Source organism: Magnolia sinica, chromosome 19 (assembly GCF_029962835.1).
Source record: "Magnolia sinica isolate HGM2019 chromosome 19, MsV1, whole genome shotgun sequence".
Classification (NCBI taxonomy): Eukaryota; Viridiplantae; Streptophyta; class Magnoliopsida; order Magnoliales; family Magnoliaceae; genus Magnolia; species Magnolia sinica.
The window spans coordinates 44,104,638-44,127,059 of record NC_080591.1 but is presented as its reverse complement, the minus strand read 5'-3'; the positions used below and the strand labels follow the sequence as shown (position 1 = coordinate 44,127,059).

The window sequence follows — 22,422 nt, the reverse complement described above, 5'->3', positions numbered from 1 at the left end:
AGGTGATGTGATTAAAACCGCAGTTCATATCCTTAACAAGGTTCCGAGCAAGGCTGTAAGTAAAACCCCTTTTAGTTGTGGAATGGGAGAAAATCAAATCTCCGATATCTACATGTTTGGGGATGTCCTACTGTGGCCAAAATTTATAACCCACATGAAAGGAAGCTCGATCTTAGAACCATAAGCTGTTTCTTTATTACATATCCAGAAAGGTCAAAAGGGCTATCGATTATACTGTCATTCCCACTCTATCAGAATTATTGAGACTGAGAATACCAAACTTATTGAGGACACTGAAAACAGTGGGAGCACGAACATTAGAAACCTTGTATTTGAGGAAGAAAGGACCGTGACTCTGGTTATAGTCACTCAAGATCACGTAGATATAAATGTTGCAGTCGACCCTGCAGTCACTGCAGCATACAACCCATTGATGAGAAAAACCAAAATCACACCCAACAAGCTGAACCATTAAGAAAATTTGAAAGAGAGAGAAGATCTGTAAATCAAGATGATTACATCGGATACATACAGGAGCACGACTTTGACATAAGGGTGGAAAAGGATCCTGAATCCTTTACATAAGTCAAACAAAGTGCTGATCTTTTTCGTTGGTTTGATGCCATGAAAGATGAGTTGAAATCCATGAGGGACAATAAAGTATGAGATCTAGTAGAGTTACCCACTGGAATTAGGTCGATTGTTGTTAATGGATATTTAAAACCAAGCGGGACTCCAAGGGTAATGTCGAAAGATACAAAGCCAGACTTGTTGTTGCCAAGGGTTTTAACCAGTGTAAGGACATTAACTTTAAAGAGACTTTCTCACCAGTATTTAAGAAAAACTTATTCAGGATCATAATGGCCCTTGTAGCTCATATGGATTTAGAGTTACATCAGATGGATGTAAAGACAATATTTCTCAATAGGAATCTGAATGAGAATGTATATATGTTACAACTCAAAGGTTTTGTAGCTCATGACTCAGAATATTTAGTTTGTAAACTAAAGAAATCCATCTATGGGTTGAAACAGGCATCACGATAGTGGTACCTAAAGTTTCATGAACTAATTTTCTCATATGACTTTGTAGAAAATACTGCAAATGAATGTATCTACATTAAAATCAGTGGGAGTAAGTTCATTATGATGATTTTGCATGTTGATGACATTCTGTTATGATGATTTTGTATGTTGATGATTTTGTATGTTGATGACATCAGGATGTTGAGTGACACTAAGAAATTCTTATCTTAAATATTTGAAATGAATGACCTTGGTGAAGCTTCTAATATCATTGGCATTGAGATTTGTCGTGACAGATCTCATGGACTGCTCAGCTTGTCACAGAGGGCCTACATAACTAGGATGCTCAAAAGGTATGGCATGCAAAATTGTGCTCCTAGACAGTCACTCACTGTAAAGGGTGATAAATTCAGTTCAGTCAATTCCAGTGTCCCAAGAATGATTTAGAAAAGAATTAAATGAAAGAATTTTCATACGCGTCAGTAGTAGGGAGCATCATGCATGCTCAAGTCTGCACGTGGCCGGATATTGCCTTTGTTGTTGGAATGTTGGGCATGTATCTATCTAATCCAGGAATGCAGCATTGCATATATGCAAAGATAGTATTACACTACTTACATAGAACAAAGGACTTCGGACTTACCTATATGAGATCTAACCATTTAGAGTTGGTTAGATACTCAAACGCAGATTATGCTAGCTGCGTTGATATTAAGAAGTCCACTTCAGGCTACATCTTCATGATGGTTGTGGGGTTGCATCTTATAAAAGCGTGAAACGATCAACCAACCTCATCCACCATAGATGCTAAAATAATTACATGTCATGAGGCATCTAATCAAGTATTGAGATTACAACATTTCTTCTCTGGTTTGCGGGTACTAAAGCATATCCCGAAACCATTAAGAATATTTTGTGATAATTCAGTTACGATTTCCTTATCTGCTAACAACAAGCACTTATCAAGGTTGAGGTATAGCGACATCAAGTATCTTGTTGTAAAGGAAATAGTTCAGAATCATCAAGTGTCTATGGAATTCATCGACACTAAGCAGATGATTGCAGATCTGCTCACTAAAAGGCTCCCTATCACACCATTTCAGGAGCATGTTACATCCTTAGGAGTCATTGATCCCACAGATGTTTTCCGTCAGTGAGAGTTGAGTGTGTTTTATTTTTACAAACATTAAAGAGATCTCATTTAATAAAGTTATTTGATGATTCTGATATAAAGTTAACTTCTGCTTCTCTCTAAGTATGTGCAACATAATTTGAGTAAGTAGAACTATAGTCATGTTTCATTGGAGACATTTGAAAGCTGAATAGACACACATCATCACATTATATGTGTAATCCTTATACCACACTTCCCAGTTCTAGATCTATGTCATCAAGACTCTTAATATTTGTGACCGCACTTAGCCTCACTTCGCCTAGATTAAATGTTGTGATGACTACCGCAATTCGATGTTGATAGTCTTGATGGACCAGATTGTCATAGCACTACCCGTATTATCCAACAATGTAATTGGTTAACTATTTGGATGTTTCTTCAAATCAAAAGCATGTTTTTCAAAATATTTTCAAAAGATTAATCATTGACATTGATCAAATGTTGCCCAAGTGGGAGAATATAAGAATTGTATAAGGTGGGCCTTATTGATCAACGGTCTAGATTGTCTTAAGGGTTAGATAATGTGATCGGGTATACCAATGGGCCCCACGAAGTTGTGATACATCCAGAAATTCGTGTAAGGGGCGGTGTGCTACTATTGTGATACGCGCACATTATCTTAGAAGAACTGGGATTCCTAATTCATGTGGAGCCTTTCAGGGAGAGGAGTTTTAATGGGTTTCAAACTCCTCTACCCTCACGTGTATAAATCAGAGCTGGGTCCCCAATCCAACATCACCGATAGAAGTTTCAGCCCCATCATACCTTCTCTAAGGGTGTAAGGAGAGGAAGACTTCGGTATCCTATCTACAGCGATGGCGTCTCAATCAGGTACGCCATGTATTCATATTTCTAGATCTCCATATCCACGCACAGAAGATCCTTTGGCTATTCCGTATAAAATATTACATTGTTCTCGAGGTGTGCTGAGGATCCTGCCATTTTGATTGATTAGATTTTCAAATGTTCTCCAGTTATCTAGGAATGATTTTATTGAAGCATAGTCTAAGTTTGAAGAGTAGATTAGCCTTGTTTTGAGTAGAGTGTCTACGACATATCAATTGTATAGTTGTAATATCCAATTTATGACAAACAGATTGTTGAGTTGATTATATTAACTATCGGCCTTTAAAAAAGATTATATATATATATATATATATATATATATATCCATCTCATACCAGTGGCTCAACCCATTCAAGGATCCTTGCGCTGTATATATACAGTTTTAAACCATCTAAGGTAGGACTCACAATTTGGACAATTGAATTTAATTTATACATACTACATGTATGATTTCTGAGCATTGTTCATTGGACGTGGCTTCCAGTTAGTTGGAGTCACTGTCCATCTATTTTGCTACCTTATTTTAAGGCATGAGCAGGGGTGTACATCAAGTCGAACCGAGTCGAGCTGGCGCCTCAGCTCAACTTGGCTGGAACACTAGCTGACCTCAGCTCGAACTCGGCTCGGCTTGATCCTCGAGCCTGACTAGCTAGCTCAGCTCGGTTCGGTCAGCAGCTCGGGCCAGTTTGAGCCGAGATCAAGCCAAGTTCGCCATTGCAGCATTTTCACAAACACCTAGACTGCACCTTCAAAATCTCACTGTATTGAGACAGAAGCAATGGTTTTACAAGTATTTTATCAAACACCTTCTAAGCAACATAAAAATCAAGAAAAAAATGGTGTAGGTTTCATATACATACCTTCTTTGCCACTATCCACACTTCTTTGAGTCATTTCATCAAACACTTGGTGAGCAACATCAATATCAAAGTAACCGAGTCACCGAACTGGTTCGATCCGAGTTCGATTTGAGTTGGGATTGATCCGAGTCAAGTCGAGCTAAGGCCAACTCGAACTCGGCTCGAACTTATTTTCGAGCTAAAAAAATCAGCTCAACTCGGCTCGAACTCCGCTTCGAACCGAGTCAAATTGAGCTTTTTCGAGTTGAGTCGAGTGAGCTAACCGAGCTAGCTCGGTCCTCGTGTACACCCCTAGGCATGAGTTAAAAATTATGCAGATCACACCAAAAGAAATAATGGGGATGGAATGGTATGGTAATATTTATTTGCCATCCACCCTGTTTATAAATTTAGGTAACCTTTGAGGAAAAAGCAAATATTATATTGATTCAAAACTTCTTTTAAGAAGTTTTCAATGACAGGCATTTAATTTTGCTGTTTCATGTAGTGTGGTCCACTTGAGCCTTTGGATCGACCTAATTTTTTTCTCATATTTAATAAAATGATCCGAAAAAAATGGATAAATGGTGCGGATAAAACATATACATCATGGTGGGGCCGACGAAGCCTTGACACCGGATAGCTGGCTCGTGTTGGAGTCACTAGCCAAACCGCTTCCTGTTTATCGTTAATCACGCACAGGCATTCTTAAAGTGGCTCTCTTTTTTAAATAACCCCCGTCGACATCCGCCTCAAAGATCTCTTTCTTGATTCTTCTATCTACATTTATATATCTGCAACCAGCCAAACAACATCTATTCTCAGTTGTTGAGAGAGAGAGAGAGAGAGAAGAAAAGAGGAAGAAACGAATGGCATCAGGGAGGGTAGATCTGGACGGACGTCCTATAAAGGCAATAACAATATGCATGATAGGAGCGGGAGGCTTCATAGGGTCGCATTTGTGCGAGAAGCTGATGGCCGAGACGCCACACACAGTCCTGGCCGTCGATGTCTACAACGACAAGATCCAGCACCTCCTTGAGCCATCGACCCTCCCCTGGACCGGCCGTATCCACTTCCATCGCATCAACATCAAGCACGATTCCCGCCTCGAGGGCCTCATCAAGATGGCCGATCTGGTTTCATCCTCTCTATTAAAATTTCTCTCTGTAATTCTTTTATCTTTTTTTTTTTCATTGGCATGATCAGTATTTCTCGATCCCTCCCCTTGCATCTTTCATCCATAATGCAGGTCTGGACATAGTACCTCTCATTCTCATTTCTCACTCGTTTTTATTGGCTATGACAGACCATCAACCTTGCGGCGATCTGCACTCCTGCCGATTACAACACCCGTCCCCTCGACACCATTTATAGCAATTTCATTGACGCCATTCCAGTGGTGAGCATTCTTTTATTTGTGCTTACTCTTTGCCCTTTTTGCCCTGTTTTCTTTCAATTGGATGTTCTGATGGGCGGATGTGGTAATCCAGGTCAAGTATTGCTCGGAAAACAACAAGCGTCTCATTCACTTCTCCACTTGTGAAATTTATGGGAAGACAATCGGAAGCTTTCTTCCCAAGGATCACCCTCTACGCCAGGTAGCGCTAGTCTTTTCTCATCTCTCCAATGCTCTTCTTCTTCTTCTTCTCCTACTTGTTTTTCATCTTCTTATGGATATTCCAAATAAGTTTCTGGATTTGTGATTCTTGATCTATATACTCTTGGTTATGGATCATTGGGACCTCTTTCTGTATGATTCATGTAAACCTGTCCATATGCCTGTCTGCCAAGGGATCTTGAATTGGAATGTGGTATACCTTGATCCTCCGTTGCTTACCGAAATACTTGTTCTCTTGTTGGTGAACTTTTGCTATAAATTGTTAGTACTCACATTTTGTGGGCCGCTTGATTGTGCATCTCTATGCATGATTTTGTTTTTACATGCCTTAGATTTTGTTCTTGTAGAAACTTGCTTTACCGTTGTTGCCTATTGTGTTGTTTGGATTCATCAAGCATTCGATTCAACCCGTTGTCTGCGAATGTGTTTTTCTTTCTTTCTTTCTTTTTCTTTTTTTAGTTGTCTAGAATGAGTAAATTTTGAGCTTGTTTGCTTGGATCACTTCCAGTCATGGACTTGGTTGATGCAGAAATCTGGTTAGCCCCCCCTAGGCTCGTGAACCTGCACAAAGAACAAACAAGGAAGACACTGGCTCGTGCCGGGGACCCTCCGATGCCAAAGTCAGGAATTTGGGTCTAGTTGAGTGTCGAGGGTTTAGGGCTATAGATTGTGCGTACCTTTCATCATTGGGGGCCTTCTTATTTATAAGCGAGGAGAGGTGGTGTCGTAAAGGGCACATATCCCTGTTTGGTAGGAACCGATTATAGTCGGATTCGGACTCCTTGAGTGGCGGATCTTTCTAGATACTTGGCTGGAATCTCGGGGTGGTCCGTGTGGAAGTTGGTTTCCATGATCTTCAGCCGAGAATGCAGACCGACCTAATTGAGATCAGGTCAGATCTCACAGACAACGGGTTCAGCTGCCCTGAAGTAGTCCGGGCTAGGTCACCGCCAAAGTCGATGCTGTGTTCGCCTAAGGATGGGTCTCACCGTCCAGAGATGAGCTCACCTTGTATTGCATTTGATTAGTAAATGTCTCGATCTTGCGCTTAGAGGTCGAGCTCGACCTCCTTCCACGCTTGACCGAGGAGATCGAGCTCGGCCTTTCCTCGTATTTAGTTAAGGGGGTCGAGCTCGACCTCTCTCCATACTTGGTCAAGTAGACGGGGTTCTGGTCACTGGATCTCACCAGTTGTTGTTTAAATTGTTGACTTGGTCTGTCGATGGCAAGTCGGTCTATTTTCTCCATAACAATAAGTCCCCCCTACTTACTAGTTCGCGTAGTGGACTAGATAAGTATGAATTTAGCCCGGTCAGACAATATTGAAATTGGATCGAGCTATACTGCCATGGATAATAAGGGGCGGTGGTTGTGGAGCCCGAGGTGAGGGTAATGATGATGTTGTATCTCAAGATGACGGTGTCGTTTGGTCTTCGGGTGTGTAGTCGAGCGCCAGCTGTTTGCGGCTCAGCGCCCTAGGTGGCTATGCACCACGTGCCTTGCAGGGAGGGCATTTCCATATGACGTTACAGTTCCCCGTGCTCAGGCATTGATTTAAGTCCCATTAATGCGTTGGGTTGGATGTGTATAAGAGGAGGTAAGATGCCCAGGGCCTTTCACTTCTCCTTCGTGTTTTTCTTTTTTCTTTGCTCTTCACTGAACCAGGCGATTTCCGATAAGTCGGAAATCCTCCTTATTTCCCTCTTTTCATCAGTTTTCCCTTCTCCGGCTTCTATTTTTCTCTTTCCAACTAGCTTTTCCTTCCGGGATGTCAGACTGGCATAGAGTTAGGTCGTTGTCGGTTGCCTTCCACAACAGTTCGTACTACTCTCCCGAGGATACTCGTCCAAATAGAGTCGTCCCATCTTCTTAAGACATGGGGGATGAAGAAGTTGGGTTTCAAAGGTCTGTGCGATGAGGGAGTCTGGCCGGGACCAGGGGGACCTGATGCCAAAGTAGTGGAGGTCGGCACTTTTGGCTCCACTATGACTGAGGCTGACCTGATTCGGGTCCGGGGGGATTATCAGATCCCTCAGTCGATCGCACTTCGAGCTCCGGAGTTGGGAGAGGTGCCTGGTCAGCCTCACGCGGGCGAGTTGGCCGTTTACGTCGTGGCTCTGCAATGTGGCCTTTGCTTGCCCCTGCATCCCACGATCCAGAGGCTTCTTGCTCATGTGAGGTGGGCTCCTGGCCAGTTGATCCCGAATGCCTGGAGGGCCTTCGTCGGGACCTGCATTCTTTGGCAATAGCTCGGCTTTCCTAAGTTGTTTGTAGCCGAGTTTTTGTATTTGTATAAAGTTAAGGTCAATCATGTCAACCTAGGGTGGTATTACTTTTCCGCCTAGGCCAATCAAGGAAAGGGGCTCATCACCGGCAACCCTTCGTCTAACAAGAGGTGGAATGACAAGTGGTTATTTGTGTTCGGGGAATGGGCAGACTCGGCGATCGGGGTTCTTGTCGAGTTCATGACTCCAGGTCGGGGGGCTGTCGACTTGTACTTAAGTTTGAGTGGAGTTCGGATTTGTTACTAATTTTTCTCCTTTGTGCAGTGGGTTCTTCTCATGTTCAACCCAAGCTCCCTTCTCAGCTTCAACACGTTGCTCGGGCACGGCTTGTGAAGGCTACTAAACGGAGTTGGAAGGTGTTGATCACCCCTCTAACTTTGTTTCGAGCTAGGATTGCCTAAGTCGCTCCCAAGCCACAAAGTATGTTGTTACGTCTTCACCCCTCCTTTTTTTGTGTCGAGCTCTTGTTTACTTGTTTGTTGACGCTTTCATCTTTGCAGGCATGTCGGCCAATCCTCGCCCTGCCAAGAAGATGAAGTTTCCTCCTCCCGTCAAGGTAAATCGCCTCAAGAAGAGGATGAAGGAGGGCTTAGTCTCTCGTAAGACCAAGGGGCCCGCTCAAGCGGTAGTTCAGTGCTTGCTGACCGGCCCGAGGAAGAAGTTGCCCCTACTGCTCCAGCGTTGGAGCGCATGCCTGTGGAGGAAGCCCCTACTCAGGGGAGGGGCCTGAGGGGGCGATCCCGATTGCCTCTTGGGAAGGAGCTCGATCTGCTCCCGCTGTTGGAGCTCCAACCCTCGAGGCAGAGGAGGGGGCCCGGTCTGCCACTGGTGCAGGGGTTCCAGCCCACGAGGCGAAGGGCAGTGGCTCGACCTCCGAGCTAGGTCCCTTGGCGAAGTTGGCCGGGTGGGCTTCTCGCCATGTTAACGAGCAAGAGATCCTCGCAGCTTCTGCTCTTCACCCGATGGACATTCTATGGGAGGCGGTGGTCTCCCTCCTAAAGGTATGTTTCAGGACTGCTAGCCAAGCTCTATCTATGCATTTTTCTCTCTTTTCTGACTTCGTCTCTATTTTCAAATTACTCCAACTCTCTTAAGGGCTCAACTGATCTTTAAAGAGGTCGGCTTTGATTATGAGAAGTTGGAGGTCGATCTTCGGGCGAAGACCGCCGAGCTACAGACTGTGGCAGGTGATAGGGATGCTACCCTGGCCCAAGTGGAGGTCCTGCAGGGGGCCCTTCGCGTGCTTGGGGATGACCGACGGGTCTTGAGGAGCTTGACGATGCCCTTCTGGAGAGCACCTCGAGGTAGTCTGCTTTGGAGGATTTAAGGCTGAGAAGCTGCTATCGGACGCAGCTCGGGAGGCCGAGAGGTTGAAGTTGGAGGCTGCCCTTGCAGAGGAGATCTCTAAATCAGTGGAGGCCTCTGCTCGACTGGCCAAGTCGAAGCCTCTATCCTCGGCATCAAGTCAGAGGCAATGGAAACCTTTAAGGCTTTTGAAGAGTGCACTAATGAGCTCGAAGACTACTTTAGTCTGGGCTTCGCTCGGTGCAAGGAGTTAGTCAGGCTGAGGCATCCGAGCATAGATTTGGACGGCTTGGCCGAGGCTGCTCCCATGGCTCCTGCCGAAGTCCCTGATCCTGCTGAGGCTCCTGCGCATGTCGTTGCTCCTGCTCCCGCTGAAGTTCTTGCTCCCACAAAGCTTAGAACTGGGGATACTCTTTGAGCCCAACTTATCTCTTCCCTTCTCTCTCTCTCTCTCTCTCTCTCTCTCTCTCTCTCTCTCTCTCTATATATATATATATATATACTTGTAATAGTTGTTTTTTTTTTTTTTTTTAATTAATGAAAAGTGAACTTTTTGTTACGATGGTTGGCCGCGTGATTTTTCTAAGTATGCTCGTTGGTTTGGACTACCATTTATGGGCTGCTTGCCCAAGTTATGTTGAGAGTTGAATGCCCAACCTTTTTGAGGGGCGGTTCATGGGTGAAGGCATTTTTCCCTATTCAAGGGAAAGCCTTCAGTAGATGTCTGTAGGCCAAGCATTTAGTAGATTGGAAAGTAGAAAAACATTCCCTTGACTTGGGATTTTTATCGCAATTTCTCAAAGAAGTCAATTTCAACATTGTAGATTCAACGAAGTATAAAACAATAAACTCTAATTTTGAGCTCAGTTGGTCACGCGTGGTAGATTTTCAGGTGCTCGACGTGCCAAGGGTGCGGTAGGGGTCATCCCTCCATGTCCTCGAGTCGATAGGTTCCGGGACGGCTCGTGCTCATCACCGTGTAAGGGCCTTCCTAGTTCAGGCTTAGAGTTCCTGACCCGAGTTCCTTGGTATTCTGGAAGGTCTTGCGGAGGACTAAGTCACCCATTCAGAATCTCTGTATTTTCACTCTGGAACTGTAAAAACGAGCTATCTCCCAAAGGATTCTTTTAGGCATTAAGGGGTCTTAGGCAGGGCGACACGCTTTCTCCATTACTTTTTGTTGTTGTCGTAGAAGCTTTGAGTAAGATGATGGACAAAGGTCAAGTTGCCTGGTTGAAAAGTGGTTTCAATGTGGAACGTCATTCTTCATACTTTGCACCTTCGGTTCATCGACAATACGCTTCTCTTTTGTGGTGTAGATGCTAGCATGATGGACAACTTAAGGAAGATTTTTAGATGTTTCGAGGTGGTATCCGGTTTAACGATAAATATTCTCAAGAGTGAGATGTTAGGCATTCACACTCCCATAGAGTAGGTAGAGAGATTGGCTAAGATGTTTGGTTGTCGGGTGGGGTCTCTTCCATCAACGTACCTTGTTCTACCATTGTGCATTGGCAAGCTTGTTAAAAAATTATTAGATAGCATTATTGAAAGGGTGAAGAGGAAATTGTCTAATTGGACGAGTCTTCACCTTTTGTTGGGGGTTAGGATCATAGGTGGCCTTTTTTAATCTTCCGATCTACTACATGTGCCTCTGTAGGTGCTTGTCGGCAATGATTGAAAGGTTAGACAGATTGCGCGGGATTTTTTATGGCAAGGAGCGGAATAGAAGTGGAAATTTCACTTCTTAAAGTGGGATGAAGTGTGCGAGCCGATCTAGGAAGGGGGTGTGGGGATTAGGAGAATGGAGCGAATGAATTTGACATTGCTTGACAAACAGTTGTGGAGCTTGGAGGCGGAAGAAGAGAGGTTGTGGAGGGAGATGATCACTTGCAAATATGGAACGCAAGATGGGGGCTGGTTGGTGAAAAGAATTGTCACTTTAATAGAGCCTTAGAATTGTGGAAGGCGGAGTGTAGGGGAGCAAATTTGTTTAAGGAGGGGGTTTGGTTCTCTTGTGGTGATGGGCGAAGAATTAGGTTTTGGGTAAATCATTGGGTTGGGGATAGAGCTCTTTAGGAGGAGTTTCTAAGGTTAGCTAGTGTTGCTTTGGATCGGAATGTAAAAAATTCCTTGTTGTTCCTTGTAAGAGGATTTATCGGATGAGGAAGCAAAGGAGGCGAGGAACTCATTCAGCTTTTGGTGAGGCTCCATTGTCTTAGGCCGATGTTTGGCAAAAGGTATTCAACGCTTTGGTCCATGGTCTAATTTGGGTGATTCTCAGTTCGGTCTTGCTACAGGATGTTGACTAGGTGCTCTTCTAATGGGAAGTGTGATCATACCTCCTACGATTACCATTACTTGGCTCCTCCCAAGGTCGCGACTTTTGCTTGGCTTATGGGAAGTATAGGGTTCTACCAACAATTTGCAAAAAAGAGTGAGGTGATCCCCAATTGTTGTGTTATGTGAATGCAGGATGCAGAGTCAGTGAGCCACTTGTTCATTCATTGCATGTTTGCTTACATGTTGTGGGGGAGATTTCTTGTGCTTTTCAATGTCTCATGGGTGATGTTGAGGTTTGTCAACGATCTTTTGTTTGCATGGCCTGAGGGAGTGGGAGGAAAGAAGAGGTGGTGTGGAGGTTAGTTTTATTAATGATCTTATGGGCAGTGTGGGGGGAGAGGAACAATTAGTTCTTCCCTGGTAGTTGCAGGTCGATAGCATATGTCTTCAAGAAGGGGATGGTAGATGTCTTAAATTGGGTCAATTGCATTGTCACTTCCAACTATAGTGTTTGGTTTTGAGGTGGCTGGGCTTTTGTGGTAATGTTTTGCCTTTTGGCACTTCTTCAATAAAAGTGCATTTACCTTTTTTTTTTAAAAATCTATGATCTTTTGGTGGGTTGTTCAAAAGCTAGAGTTGAGGGGTTTATCCATTTTGTTGGCATTCAGTGCTTGGGATTCAATTGCATATGGAGAATTAGTGTAATGAGCTTCTTCTTCTTTCTTCCAAATAATACCTCTTCTGGAGGAAAAATTTTGGCTTCAAATCCATGGATTTGTGGGGTTGGGAATTTGCCAAATCCATGGAGAGGTTCTTAAATGGGGTTGGGGTTGTCCATGTAAAGGGTTTGTGGATCTTAAAGTGGTTCTTTTTCCATGTCATTTTGTTGTATGGACGCGCAGTCCTTTCCAATCCGAAGTCTCAATTATTTGGCAAATGCTTCCTTATGGTATAATGTGGGGGCTATGGAGAGAAATTCTAGAATCCTTGAGGGAAAGACTTTATAGATTGGCCCTGTAATTCAATTGATTTCCTCATTGATCAAAAGCCAGAGTTTAGTAGTTTGGTTGATTTGCCAAATAATACCTTCTTTGGAGAAACAAACTCCATAGTTTGTGGTGGGGAATTTTTTGCCAAATCCAAATCCATGGTGAGCGTCTTAAATGGGGTTGGGATTGCCTTCATGGGTTGTAAGCTGTTTTGAAGTCTTAAATTTGTCTATTTTCCATGTCATTGCTAGATGGACATTGCATCCTTTCCAATCCCAAGACTCAATTATTTGACCATGGTATAATGTGAGGGTTTTTTTTTAGAAGAATTCTAAAATCGTTGGGGAAAGGCTTTATAGGGTGGCTCTGTAATTTAATTGATTTCCTCTATGTTCTTTGGATGGATTGTTCAAAAGCTAGAGTCGAGGGGGTGTTATCCATGGCACTGTAATTCATTGACGGGGATTCAATTGTATTTGGAGATTTAGGGTAATTAGCTGTTTTTCGTAGCCCTATGGGAATCAAAAGTCAGATGTGCTTTGTTTATCCCCTGTCCTAAAGCCATATTCAAGAGAGCCTTCCAAGCTTTACAACTTGAAATTGAATTTTGAACACTCCGCCATAATGAGTCCACACTTGGGGACACTGATTAATTGTCTAATAAGAAGTCTTAGGCCCCATTCTCACTTTTGTAATGTTGTCTCTATTTCCATAGAAGTATATATTTCAACAAATCAAGGCAATATCCTCAATCAAAAGTTCTATAGAGTTTCATCACATAGTGGATATTGATTCTTTAGCAAAGAAGGATAGGTTCCTAATATATTGTTCTTCTGAAACTGCTAAGATCATTAACCCATTGTATGCTATGGGGCTTGACCTATGCTCTTTAGTAGCATGTGCAAAAAAGGAAAGGGAAGTTTCTCAAGGTAAGACTTTTAACTAATGCATAACCGAAGGAAATTAAGGAAGGGGGTGAGAAGAATGTAAATGTATCATGATCATTGCTGGATGTTGTGAATTCGCTTGATGATTGTAAGGGGTCTTAACCTTTAGTGGCTGCTTGCAACAATCAAACTGTAGAGCACTAATAACCATATGCGTCAACGCCCGACTTGTACATAGGCTCACTCCTAGCATGTGTAGAGCTCTCAAGGTAGCTTTTCCCTTCTCTCACAATGCCCATCGTTCATATTTTCTTTCATTTTTAGAAACATTTTGCTCTTTCGAAGCATTTGGAGAGAGGTTTGAAATGAGAGCTTAAAGGTGAAGGACTAAGGCCCACAAGTCAAAACCCTTGGAAGTTGGAACTGAGGCATGGTATAAAAAAGCGGTTACGTTATGGCTTTATCGGCTATTATATTTATATAAAGGAAATAGTCATCTTTGTTGGTGCACCCATAAAGGGTCTATTGTAGAAGTTTCTATTTTCAAATTTCTTCTCGTTCTCCCACTTCTTTATTCATTTCAACCATGAAGCAAGCTAGAGACTAATTTTAAACTAGAAATAGGCCTATTTTGAGCATTAAACACAAAATTTGAGTGGGAAACCAAAGCAAAGTGGACCATTTTGGGAAATATTGGAAGAAGGGGTATACGGTATACCATCACTAGAAGAAAAAAAATAAAAAAAAATCAACCTTTTCTATTACATTTGTATGAAACAGGCCCTAAGCCACCAAATCACGCTTGATTGGTATTTGATTGGGGCATATTCGGTCGACTTTTCAGCAGGTCAAGCTGACATTGCCCAACATACAAAATTCTTACCTCGATTACACTATCAAATACATGCCCAAAAAAAAACAAAAAACATTTTTGGTATTTGACCAATTCCCCCCACCCCACAAAAGAAGAAATATATATATATATATATATATATATATATATATAATGTATGGGCATTTTCACACCGGGCTCGAGTGGGGTAGCCCGTGGGATGCAGGGACACACTCAGGGCGGGCGGCTCGTGTGAGGCAAGCCCCGCCTGTGTGATTCGAGTGGCTCGTGTGAGACGGTACCCATGTGATTTGGGGCCCACGAGGGGGGTTCGGCCGAGGCCCTAACCCATCAGATGTGGGGCCTAGGCTATGAGATAAAGGGATCGATTCGCCATGCTCTAACGGTTCGAGCTTTTAGAACAAGTGGTTAATTGTCTTGCATCAAATTGGTATTAGAGCGGGAGGTCTCGGGTTTGAGACTCGTCACCGGGAGTGATTAATGCAGGGGCATTTTCACACCAGGCTCGAGTGGGGCAACTTGTGGGATGCAGGGACACAATCAGGGTGGGCGGCCTATGTGAGGCGGTTGGCTCATGAGAGGTGGGCCCCACCAGTGTGATTCGGGTGGCTTGTGTGAGATGGTACCCATGTGATTTGGGGCCCACGAGGGGGGTTCGGCCAAGTTCCTAACCCATGAAATGTGGAGCCTGGGCTATGAGATAAAGGGATCGATTCGCCATGCTCTAACAATTCGAGCTTTTAGAGCAAGTGGTTAATTGTCTTACATCAAGGGCCTTATCAGTCAACAAGCTGACTGATACCATTAAATAATACGTTGAACTCATGACATCTAGTTGCAGGTTTTAGATGAGGGATTGGAGTTGGAATCTAAGTTTACAGATGCTATAGTTTGGTGGTGGATGTGTTACTCTAATGGAGGATATGGTTTCTTCTTTCTTCTTTTTATTTATTTATTTTATTCTTCTTTGAAATTTTGGTTTCATAGCTTAAAGACAGTGATAGCTTGTATAGTTTTCATGCTTTGTCGAGGAAAGTAATTGGGTTGTTCAAATGATAAGTGCATGATCTTAGTTTTTTATTTATGGGTATATAGCTTGGAAATTGATTAGGCCAAGCTTTTGTGGGTTAGGTTTGGCCCAAGACATCATGGTTGGTTTTAGCAGGATTCTATTGTTTTTTGGGTTCCTCATGATGGGAAATTTTGCAAAATCCTCTCTAATTTGTTGGAAATTGAGGTTTTGCTTTAGGCCATGTTTGAGATAAAGGAAATGAGAATGTGAATTTGGTAAAAGTTGTCAAATTAATGGATTTGCATTAGACTTGGATTTGGCAAATTCTAGAGTCCACTGTTTGGGAATCAAACTACAAATCCACAGATTTGGGGAGCATTTATTGCAATGGTGGAGGATTTGTTACAACGGAATTACTTCTTTTGCTTTTAAAAGAGTCTCATTTTGAGGTTTTGCCAAGTCTTTAGTTTTGGTGGGATTTGGATTTGCCCCAAATCCATGGCTTTATGGAGGCATGGATTTGGAGAATCAACAGATTTGGCAAATCCTAACAAAAGACAAACAGAAAGATTTGAAAATCCTTGGATTTCACAAATCCCTACCCCAAACCCCCGTGGCCCCATTCCATACATTCCCTTAGTGCTTTTTTAATCTTAAACATGACCTTCGATTGTTTGACTTCCAATTAGATCAATCAATCCAGCCAAGTGGTTGTTCAAAGTGGAGTATGACAGCTATGTAATGGCCATGGTAGTCCATGATTCTGATGCTAGGCTATTTCCAATGTTTTAGGCAATTGATTAGTCTAAGGCCCCAGTGATTGCCCATTACTTGAGGCCGGACTCACCACCCATAACCATTATGAAACTTGGTTCTCTCTTTGTAGAAAGGAGAAATTGGTTCGAGTTTTAGTCAATTGATTAGTCTTGCCTAATGCCACTGTGATTGCCCATTACTTGAGGTAGGAATCACCACCCCTAACCGATATGAAACTTGGTTCTCCCTTTGTAGGAGGGAAAATTTGTTTCAAGTTTTCTTTCCTCGTACAAGATGAACAGATGTAATCTGTATCAATTACAGTACCTTGCAGGCAATCAGATCGATTTCTTTCTTTGACCTTGAGTAACCATGCCCAAGCCCGAGAGTGTTAGGTAGGCTCCGGTTGTTTAATGTTTTTTGCCAGCAATCAAGAGCGTAGTTGCAGGATCCTTCTGCCAAGGTGTTGCTCCTACTTTTAAATCATGCTTTAGACTCGCGCTTCCTCTACTGCTTCCTAGGTGTGTGTGCTTGCTAAAATTTTGAAACAGGTGCTTCCCACTCTGTCACCCAAATCAGTTGCGGCTTTGCTTTTAGCTTTGTGAAACTATAATAAAAGATTCTAGAGCTGAGTCCAAGTAACTGGGACGGAAATAATGATGATGATGGTTGTAGAAGTACTATGCAGTGTGGATGTCATTGCATAGCATTGTTTGGTTGTCCCTTGGATGACCACCTGGACTTCTAGGGGGTTTGGTTCAGTGGGCTATTCTAGGCGTTTTGATCACCGCGGTACTGATATGTTGTTATATTGGGCATCTGTTTGTAGATTAAATGGTTCAAGTCAGCAGTACAGAGGGATTGCCTCTGAGAGGCTGTTCATCTCATCCTTCCCCATCATTGTGACAAGGAGATTGGAGTAGGATGCTCCTCTCCAGATAACATAATCCAGGCTAAAGAGGAAGATATATTACAGCTTGGTCTCTGTTTTCAATTTTCCAAGAGACAAACACCATTGCTGCTTGGGCTCAATACTTTGTTTGCCTTGGCTCTGTGAATGGTTGTAGTTCTGATGTATCTTTGTTGGCCAAGTTGGGTGCATCCCACCCCTTTTGTATTGGGAATTCCTTAATTATTTTACTGTGACCTTCTCAGAAGAAAACAAAACTGTAGATTAAATGCACTTGCCATGGTCATTTCTTGTGCCCCATAATCACATTAGAAAATTTGCAAAATAGAATCTGCTCCAGCTTGAATGGAAATGTAATATTTTTTGCCAGGTCAGTAGAACAGAAATGTAATGTGGCCATGATAAAAGGTGATGGTTCCTGCTGGTTAAAAGTAATGATGGATTTCAAATAAAACAACTCAATCATTCTGAATTCATTAAACTTCATAGTTTTTATTTTTGGTAAGAATAAACCTATTTATACGAATAAAGGCGACATGCAGAACTGCAGTAACTATCGTGGGATTTAACTATACGATAGGGAGAATTAATTTGGTGGTGTTGGCAAAGAAAGGAGTTTCAAGTGGATATAATGGTATGATTAAGGATGTGTATGGAGTAGTAACAATGTGAGGACACTAGTGGAGAGACGAGTTCCCATTTATGGGTGAGTTAACAAGGCATTTGCAGGAAGAGATCCTATGTTGCATGTTGTTTGCAAATGACATAGTTTTGACTGACAAGACAAGGGAGGTCATAAACGTGAAGCTAGATTTATGGAGGGGTGCTTTAGAATCTAAAAGATTTAAAATTAGTCGTACTAAAACAAAGTATATGGAGTGTAATTCATTAGTGACAATAGGAGTGAAAATGAGGAATTAGTTAAGATTGCTTACCAAGAAGTTTCCCAAAATGACTACTTTCAGTATCTTGGCTCAGTAATTCATGAGTGGAGAGATTGAGAAGGATGTTGCCCATAGAAAAAGTCGGATGAAAAAAGGATGTGACTCAAGATGTTTATGTGATCATCTTGTAGCACTCAAACTAAAGGGGAGATTTTATAGGATAGATATATGACTGACCATTCTCTATGGGACAAAATGTTGGGTAATTAAGGAACAACATGTTCATAGGATGAGTGTCGCTGAATGAAGATGTTGAGATGCATGGAAGCGGATTGCTTGGTGATTGAATCACCAGGATATCCCTAGTGACCCGACATGGCAAGATTTGATTGGGCCACGTGACATTGTCAGAGATGGGACCCGGTCGAGTATGTACTGGACCAAACAACTTTCAAACATGCTTTGCATGGGCTCTTATATTTGACAACGGCATGTGGCCTAATCAAATCTGGCCACGCGGGTCACCAGGGTTATCCCTGGTGATAGTGTCACCAGGCAATCCGCTTCGGAGATGAATAAGTGGTAAGACGAGGAAGGATAGAATTAGAAATGAATGCAGGGGAACTTAGGGGTAGCACCAATAGGTAATAAGATGAGGGAAAGTAGACTTTGATGGTTCAATCATGTGCAACAAGACCACGAATTGCAACGGGTAGGAGTGAGTTTGTATAGCTTGAAGGCTCTAAAATAGAAAGGGAAAAGCCCAAAAGGACATGGATGGAGATAGTAAGAAAAGACATGATGACCTATGGTCTAACTAAAGGTACGACCCTTGATAGAGTGGAATGGTAGAACCAGATTTATGTAGCCAGCCCCAATTAATTGGACAAGGCTTAGATGATGGTGGTGGTGGTTATGAGTTTATATTTTTGGTCATATGCCATTTTGTCGCTCTTCAGTTTTTCTTTGTTTTCTCTGTGGATTTTGCACATGAGCGCTTCCTCGGCCTTGCTGGTGAACTTCCACCTCCTCCTATTGATACATATTGTCCTTGTTGCCTTCCCTAAAAGTCCCTTCCAGGCCTATCATTTTGTTCAACCGACGGGATATGGCCTGCCTCTCCTCATAAGTTGAGCAGTTTCACTTCTGTCCTCTCCAAATCCCCATCCAACTTTGGGGTGAGTCACTGAAGGGCCTACTTTAGTAGTTAGATGAGATTCGCTTTCAATTTTCCGCCTGCAAAAAGCAATGCCAAACATTACAAATCTGGCTAATTGGAGGCCGAACAAAAGCGCGCCTACAACAAACGATGAGTTTCCTTCCTGGATGGGAGCATGTGGGAAGCATCGACCTAAGTGACCATGGAGAGTCCAAGCTAAGCGACCAACGGCTTCAATGAAAGTTGAGCAGATGGACTTCAAACAATCGATTCATGGTCAGGCAGTGAACTCCCAAAGCTTAAGAAGGATTCATCCAATCATCTTTCTAGATGAAGTTTCTCCTTGCATAACGCATGCTTTCGTTCACATCTAATCATCTGTCTGGCAGCATCATTTCAAAAACTGCTGATTTCTTGCTTTCAAAGCCGTTTGGCCATCCTGCAAATCAATCCAAAGAATCTAAATTATTTTTCATGTGCATAAGCATGTAAATACTCAAATATGCCTTCTGGGCTCCTTCCGTAGTATACTACTGCAGTCGCCTGGTTCCGAAAGGTGGAGGAAGCCAAGATGCTCCGCTTCTTTAGTGGGAAGGTCCTTCATCCGTGACAAACGAAGTAGAGGATCTGACAAATCTTTCCTATTGCATGGAAAGAAATCTCAAGAACCAAAAGGGTGGCAGCTTCCTCTGATTCAGCTTCATCCATAAATGATGCTGGAGCAGAAGAAGGATTTAATGGATCTGATTTCCAGTGGTAGCTCTTCCTCAATCAGGAACACCCCTCATTCAGAGTAGTCTCTGGTTCGACGGCCGGCTTCTTAAGCAGAGGCAGGGGAGTATTTATTGATTCAGCAGGTTAGTCGTTTGTACGGTTCTCCCGGGTGGACTAACAGGGGAGGTGCTATCCATACGAGAAGAAGAGGAAGGCGCATCTCTATTCAATCAACTGGATAGTTCTATATATAAGATGGGGTCTCTAGAGCCTTCTCCAAATTCTGAAATCTCAATCTGTTATAAACTCCTAAGGCTTTGGCTTTCTAATGGTTGGCAATGAAAGATGAAATTCCAATTGCCAATCAATTGATCAAATATAACATTGTAACAGTCCTCAACTTCCATTTCATAATGAAAATCGGTCACATGCAAGCTTCTAAATATTTTAGAGTCTCGTGCTTTAGCTATGAAACTTTAAGAGGTTAGTATCAAAAAATAAAAGGAAAAAAGAAAATGAAAAAGGGCAAACTGTTTCTTTGTCATTCAGATTGGTTTTTCCATGTAAATTGAGCAGCTAAACTTGCATTATATACCTCCCTCTGTGTGCACACACGCGCGGAACTTCTGTATTGTTTGATGTTTGTGTTGAGCTCCATGTTGTTGGTGTCTTCTGATTATAGGACCCGGCTTTCTACGTTCTGAAAGAAGATGCCTCTCCCTGCATATTTGGTCCCATTGAGAAACAACGGTGGTCCTATGCATGCGCAAAACAACTGATCGAAAGGCTAATATACGGTAGGCATATTCACCAACCTCCTTATGTTTGTAGACTTGCAACTGCCGTGTCCTGCTACTGACAGGTTCTTGTTATTTTGGAACTGATCATAGCTGAGGGTGCTGAAAATGGCCTTGAGTTTACCATTGTGAGACCTTTTAATTGGATTGGACCAAGGATGGACTTCATCCCTGGAATTGATGGTCCAAGTGAGGGTGTTCCGAGAGTTCTGGCATGCTTCAGTAACGTAAGTTGTATTTCTGGCATCTTACAGTTTAAAGACATTAATAAATAACAGTGGCATTCTTTTCCTGAACATTCTAACCTTTTTGCTATGTAGAATCTCCTACGTGGTGAGCCACTGAAGCTTGTAGATGGTGGCCAGTCCCAAAGAACCTTTGTTTACATCAAGGATGCCATTGAAGCTGTTTTATTGATGATTGTATGTGAAAGTTTTCTTCTTTCTTATTATTTGTTTATTTACTGTCTTATATTTCTGTGTTGCCTACAGCTTTCGGTTTAATTGACTAATGAACCTATTCCTCAGGAAAATCCAGCCAGGGCCAATGGTCATATTTTCAACGTTGGGAATCCTAATAATGAAGTTACAGTGAAGCAACTCGCAGAGATGATGACAGAGGTATATGCGCAAAGCAGCAGTGGAGTCTGTTTGTGTATATTCTGCTCGCCACTCTTTACAGATTAGTGATACATTTCTTTGCAGGTGTACAGAAAGGTGAGTGGCAAACCTGCTTTGGAGGTACCAACCATTGATGTAAGCTCCAAGGAGTTCTATGGTGAAGGTTATGATGACAGTGATAAAAGAATTCCTGACATGACCATTATTAACAAACAGCTTGGTAAATTCCAAACTCTGCATTCTCCACCACCTGTAGCATAGTTGTATGTATTCTGCCAAAGTCACCAACCCTCAAATCTTAACTTTGGCCAAGTTGATTGTTTTGGCCAATGTCTGAGTACCATTGCTCATGTAAAGGGGCTGTATGGAAAGGTTTTAAATTGGTGTATTGTGTATCGTATTGTTCAGGACAGATATGACCCTGTATCACCACTGTATTGTGCCAATACAGCCGGATCGTTCATGGGATATACCGGTACATACCAGCTGATACTTATTGCTCTATGGAGAATACCAGATGAGTCATGTACTTATTTGGGCTGATTTTTTCACAAACTTGGCTAAGTTTGCAGAAGTGGAAAACCAAGTTTTCCTTCTTTACATTTCGCTTTTCTGGATTTTAGGGCTTTCCTGGAGTCTTTGTTTTGCCATTGCCCCCAAAACTTCTCACCTCCCTCTTTAATGAAAAAAGTGAAAACCTGATATTTTTGTCAAGTCCCCTACCACACCCAAACACTGAGCACCACCCCTTACCTAAAATTTGGCATTCGTTGAGGGTGCAACTTCAAACAAATTGGAGTGACTGAGTTTAGTGATTTCTTTTTCATTCTCTTCTTCTTCTTCTTCTTTCTGGAATGTCTGAGGGACATCAGTCTTCCGATAGCTGAGTAGCTTTTGATCTCCAGAACCATGAATGAAAAACAACAAAAACCAATGTTATTATGCTGTGGGATGCAGGTTGGAATCCTAAGACATCTTTGTGGGACTTGTTGGAATCAACATTGACTTATCAGCACAGGACTTATGCTGACGCTATCAAGCAGGCAATTGCGAAACCCATGGCGTCCAGCTAAAAATGTGGCAATGTTAAGATTCGGAGGCCTAATTCTTTTGAGGAAATCATACATGTCATAGCAATTAATACATATATGTATTTATTTTATTTATTTTTTCTTTCTGGTGCCAGTAGCTATAGCAGAGTCATCTCTTTGTATTGTGTTCTTTATATAGAAAATGTATGGACAAGGCAGGACCTTATCATGAATATCCTATATTACGTACTCCATCATGTGATGCTGAGCGAATCACACAGAACCCTCGTCGTGCTGCATGGTGGTTTGCGTTTTCCTTTTCTTTCTTTTTTCCCAGTCTCTCTTTTGTGCACTTGGTTTTTTTTTTTTTTTTTTTTTTTTTTTAAACATCTTGAGTGAGCCAGTGTACTAGTCTGTTTACTGTTCTCGATG

General features: G+C 42.4%; 1 protein-coding gene across 2 annotated transcripts; it reads left to right on the top strand.

Moving 5' to 3' along the window:
• The first annotated feature begins 4,656 nt into the window (after positions 1-4,656).
• LOC131235019 (UDP-D-apiose/UDP-D-xylose synthase 2-like) lies at positions 4,657-22,312 on the top strand. 2 transcript variants are annotated; one of them, XM_058232093.1, is made up of 9 exons: positions 4,657-5,053; positions 5,194-5,286; positions 5,378-5,485; positions 20,225-20,339; positions 20,433-20,566; positions 20,660-20,761; positions 20,867-20,959; positions 21,044-21,179; positions 21,917-22,312. In XM_058232093.1, the coding sequence occupies exons 1-9, from the start codon at positions 4,754-4,756 to the stop codon at positions 22,030-22,032; spliced, it is 1,197 nt and encodes a 398-aa protein (XP_058088076.1). In that variant the 5' UTR covers positions 4,657-4,753; the 3' UTR covers positions 22,033-22,312. The 2 variants fall into 2 exon arrangements, with proteins under 2 accessions (XP_058088076.1, XP_058088078.1); XM_058232095.1 differs by having other exon boundaries at positions 4,661-5,023.
• The last annotated feature ends 110 nt before the right edge of the window (positions 22,313-22,422 follow it).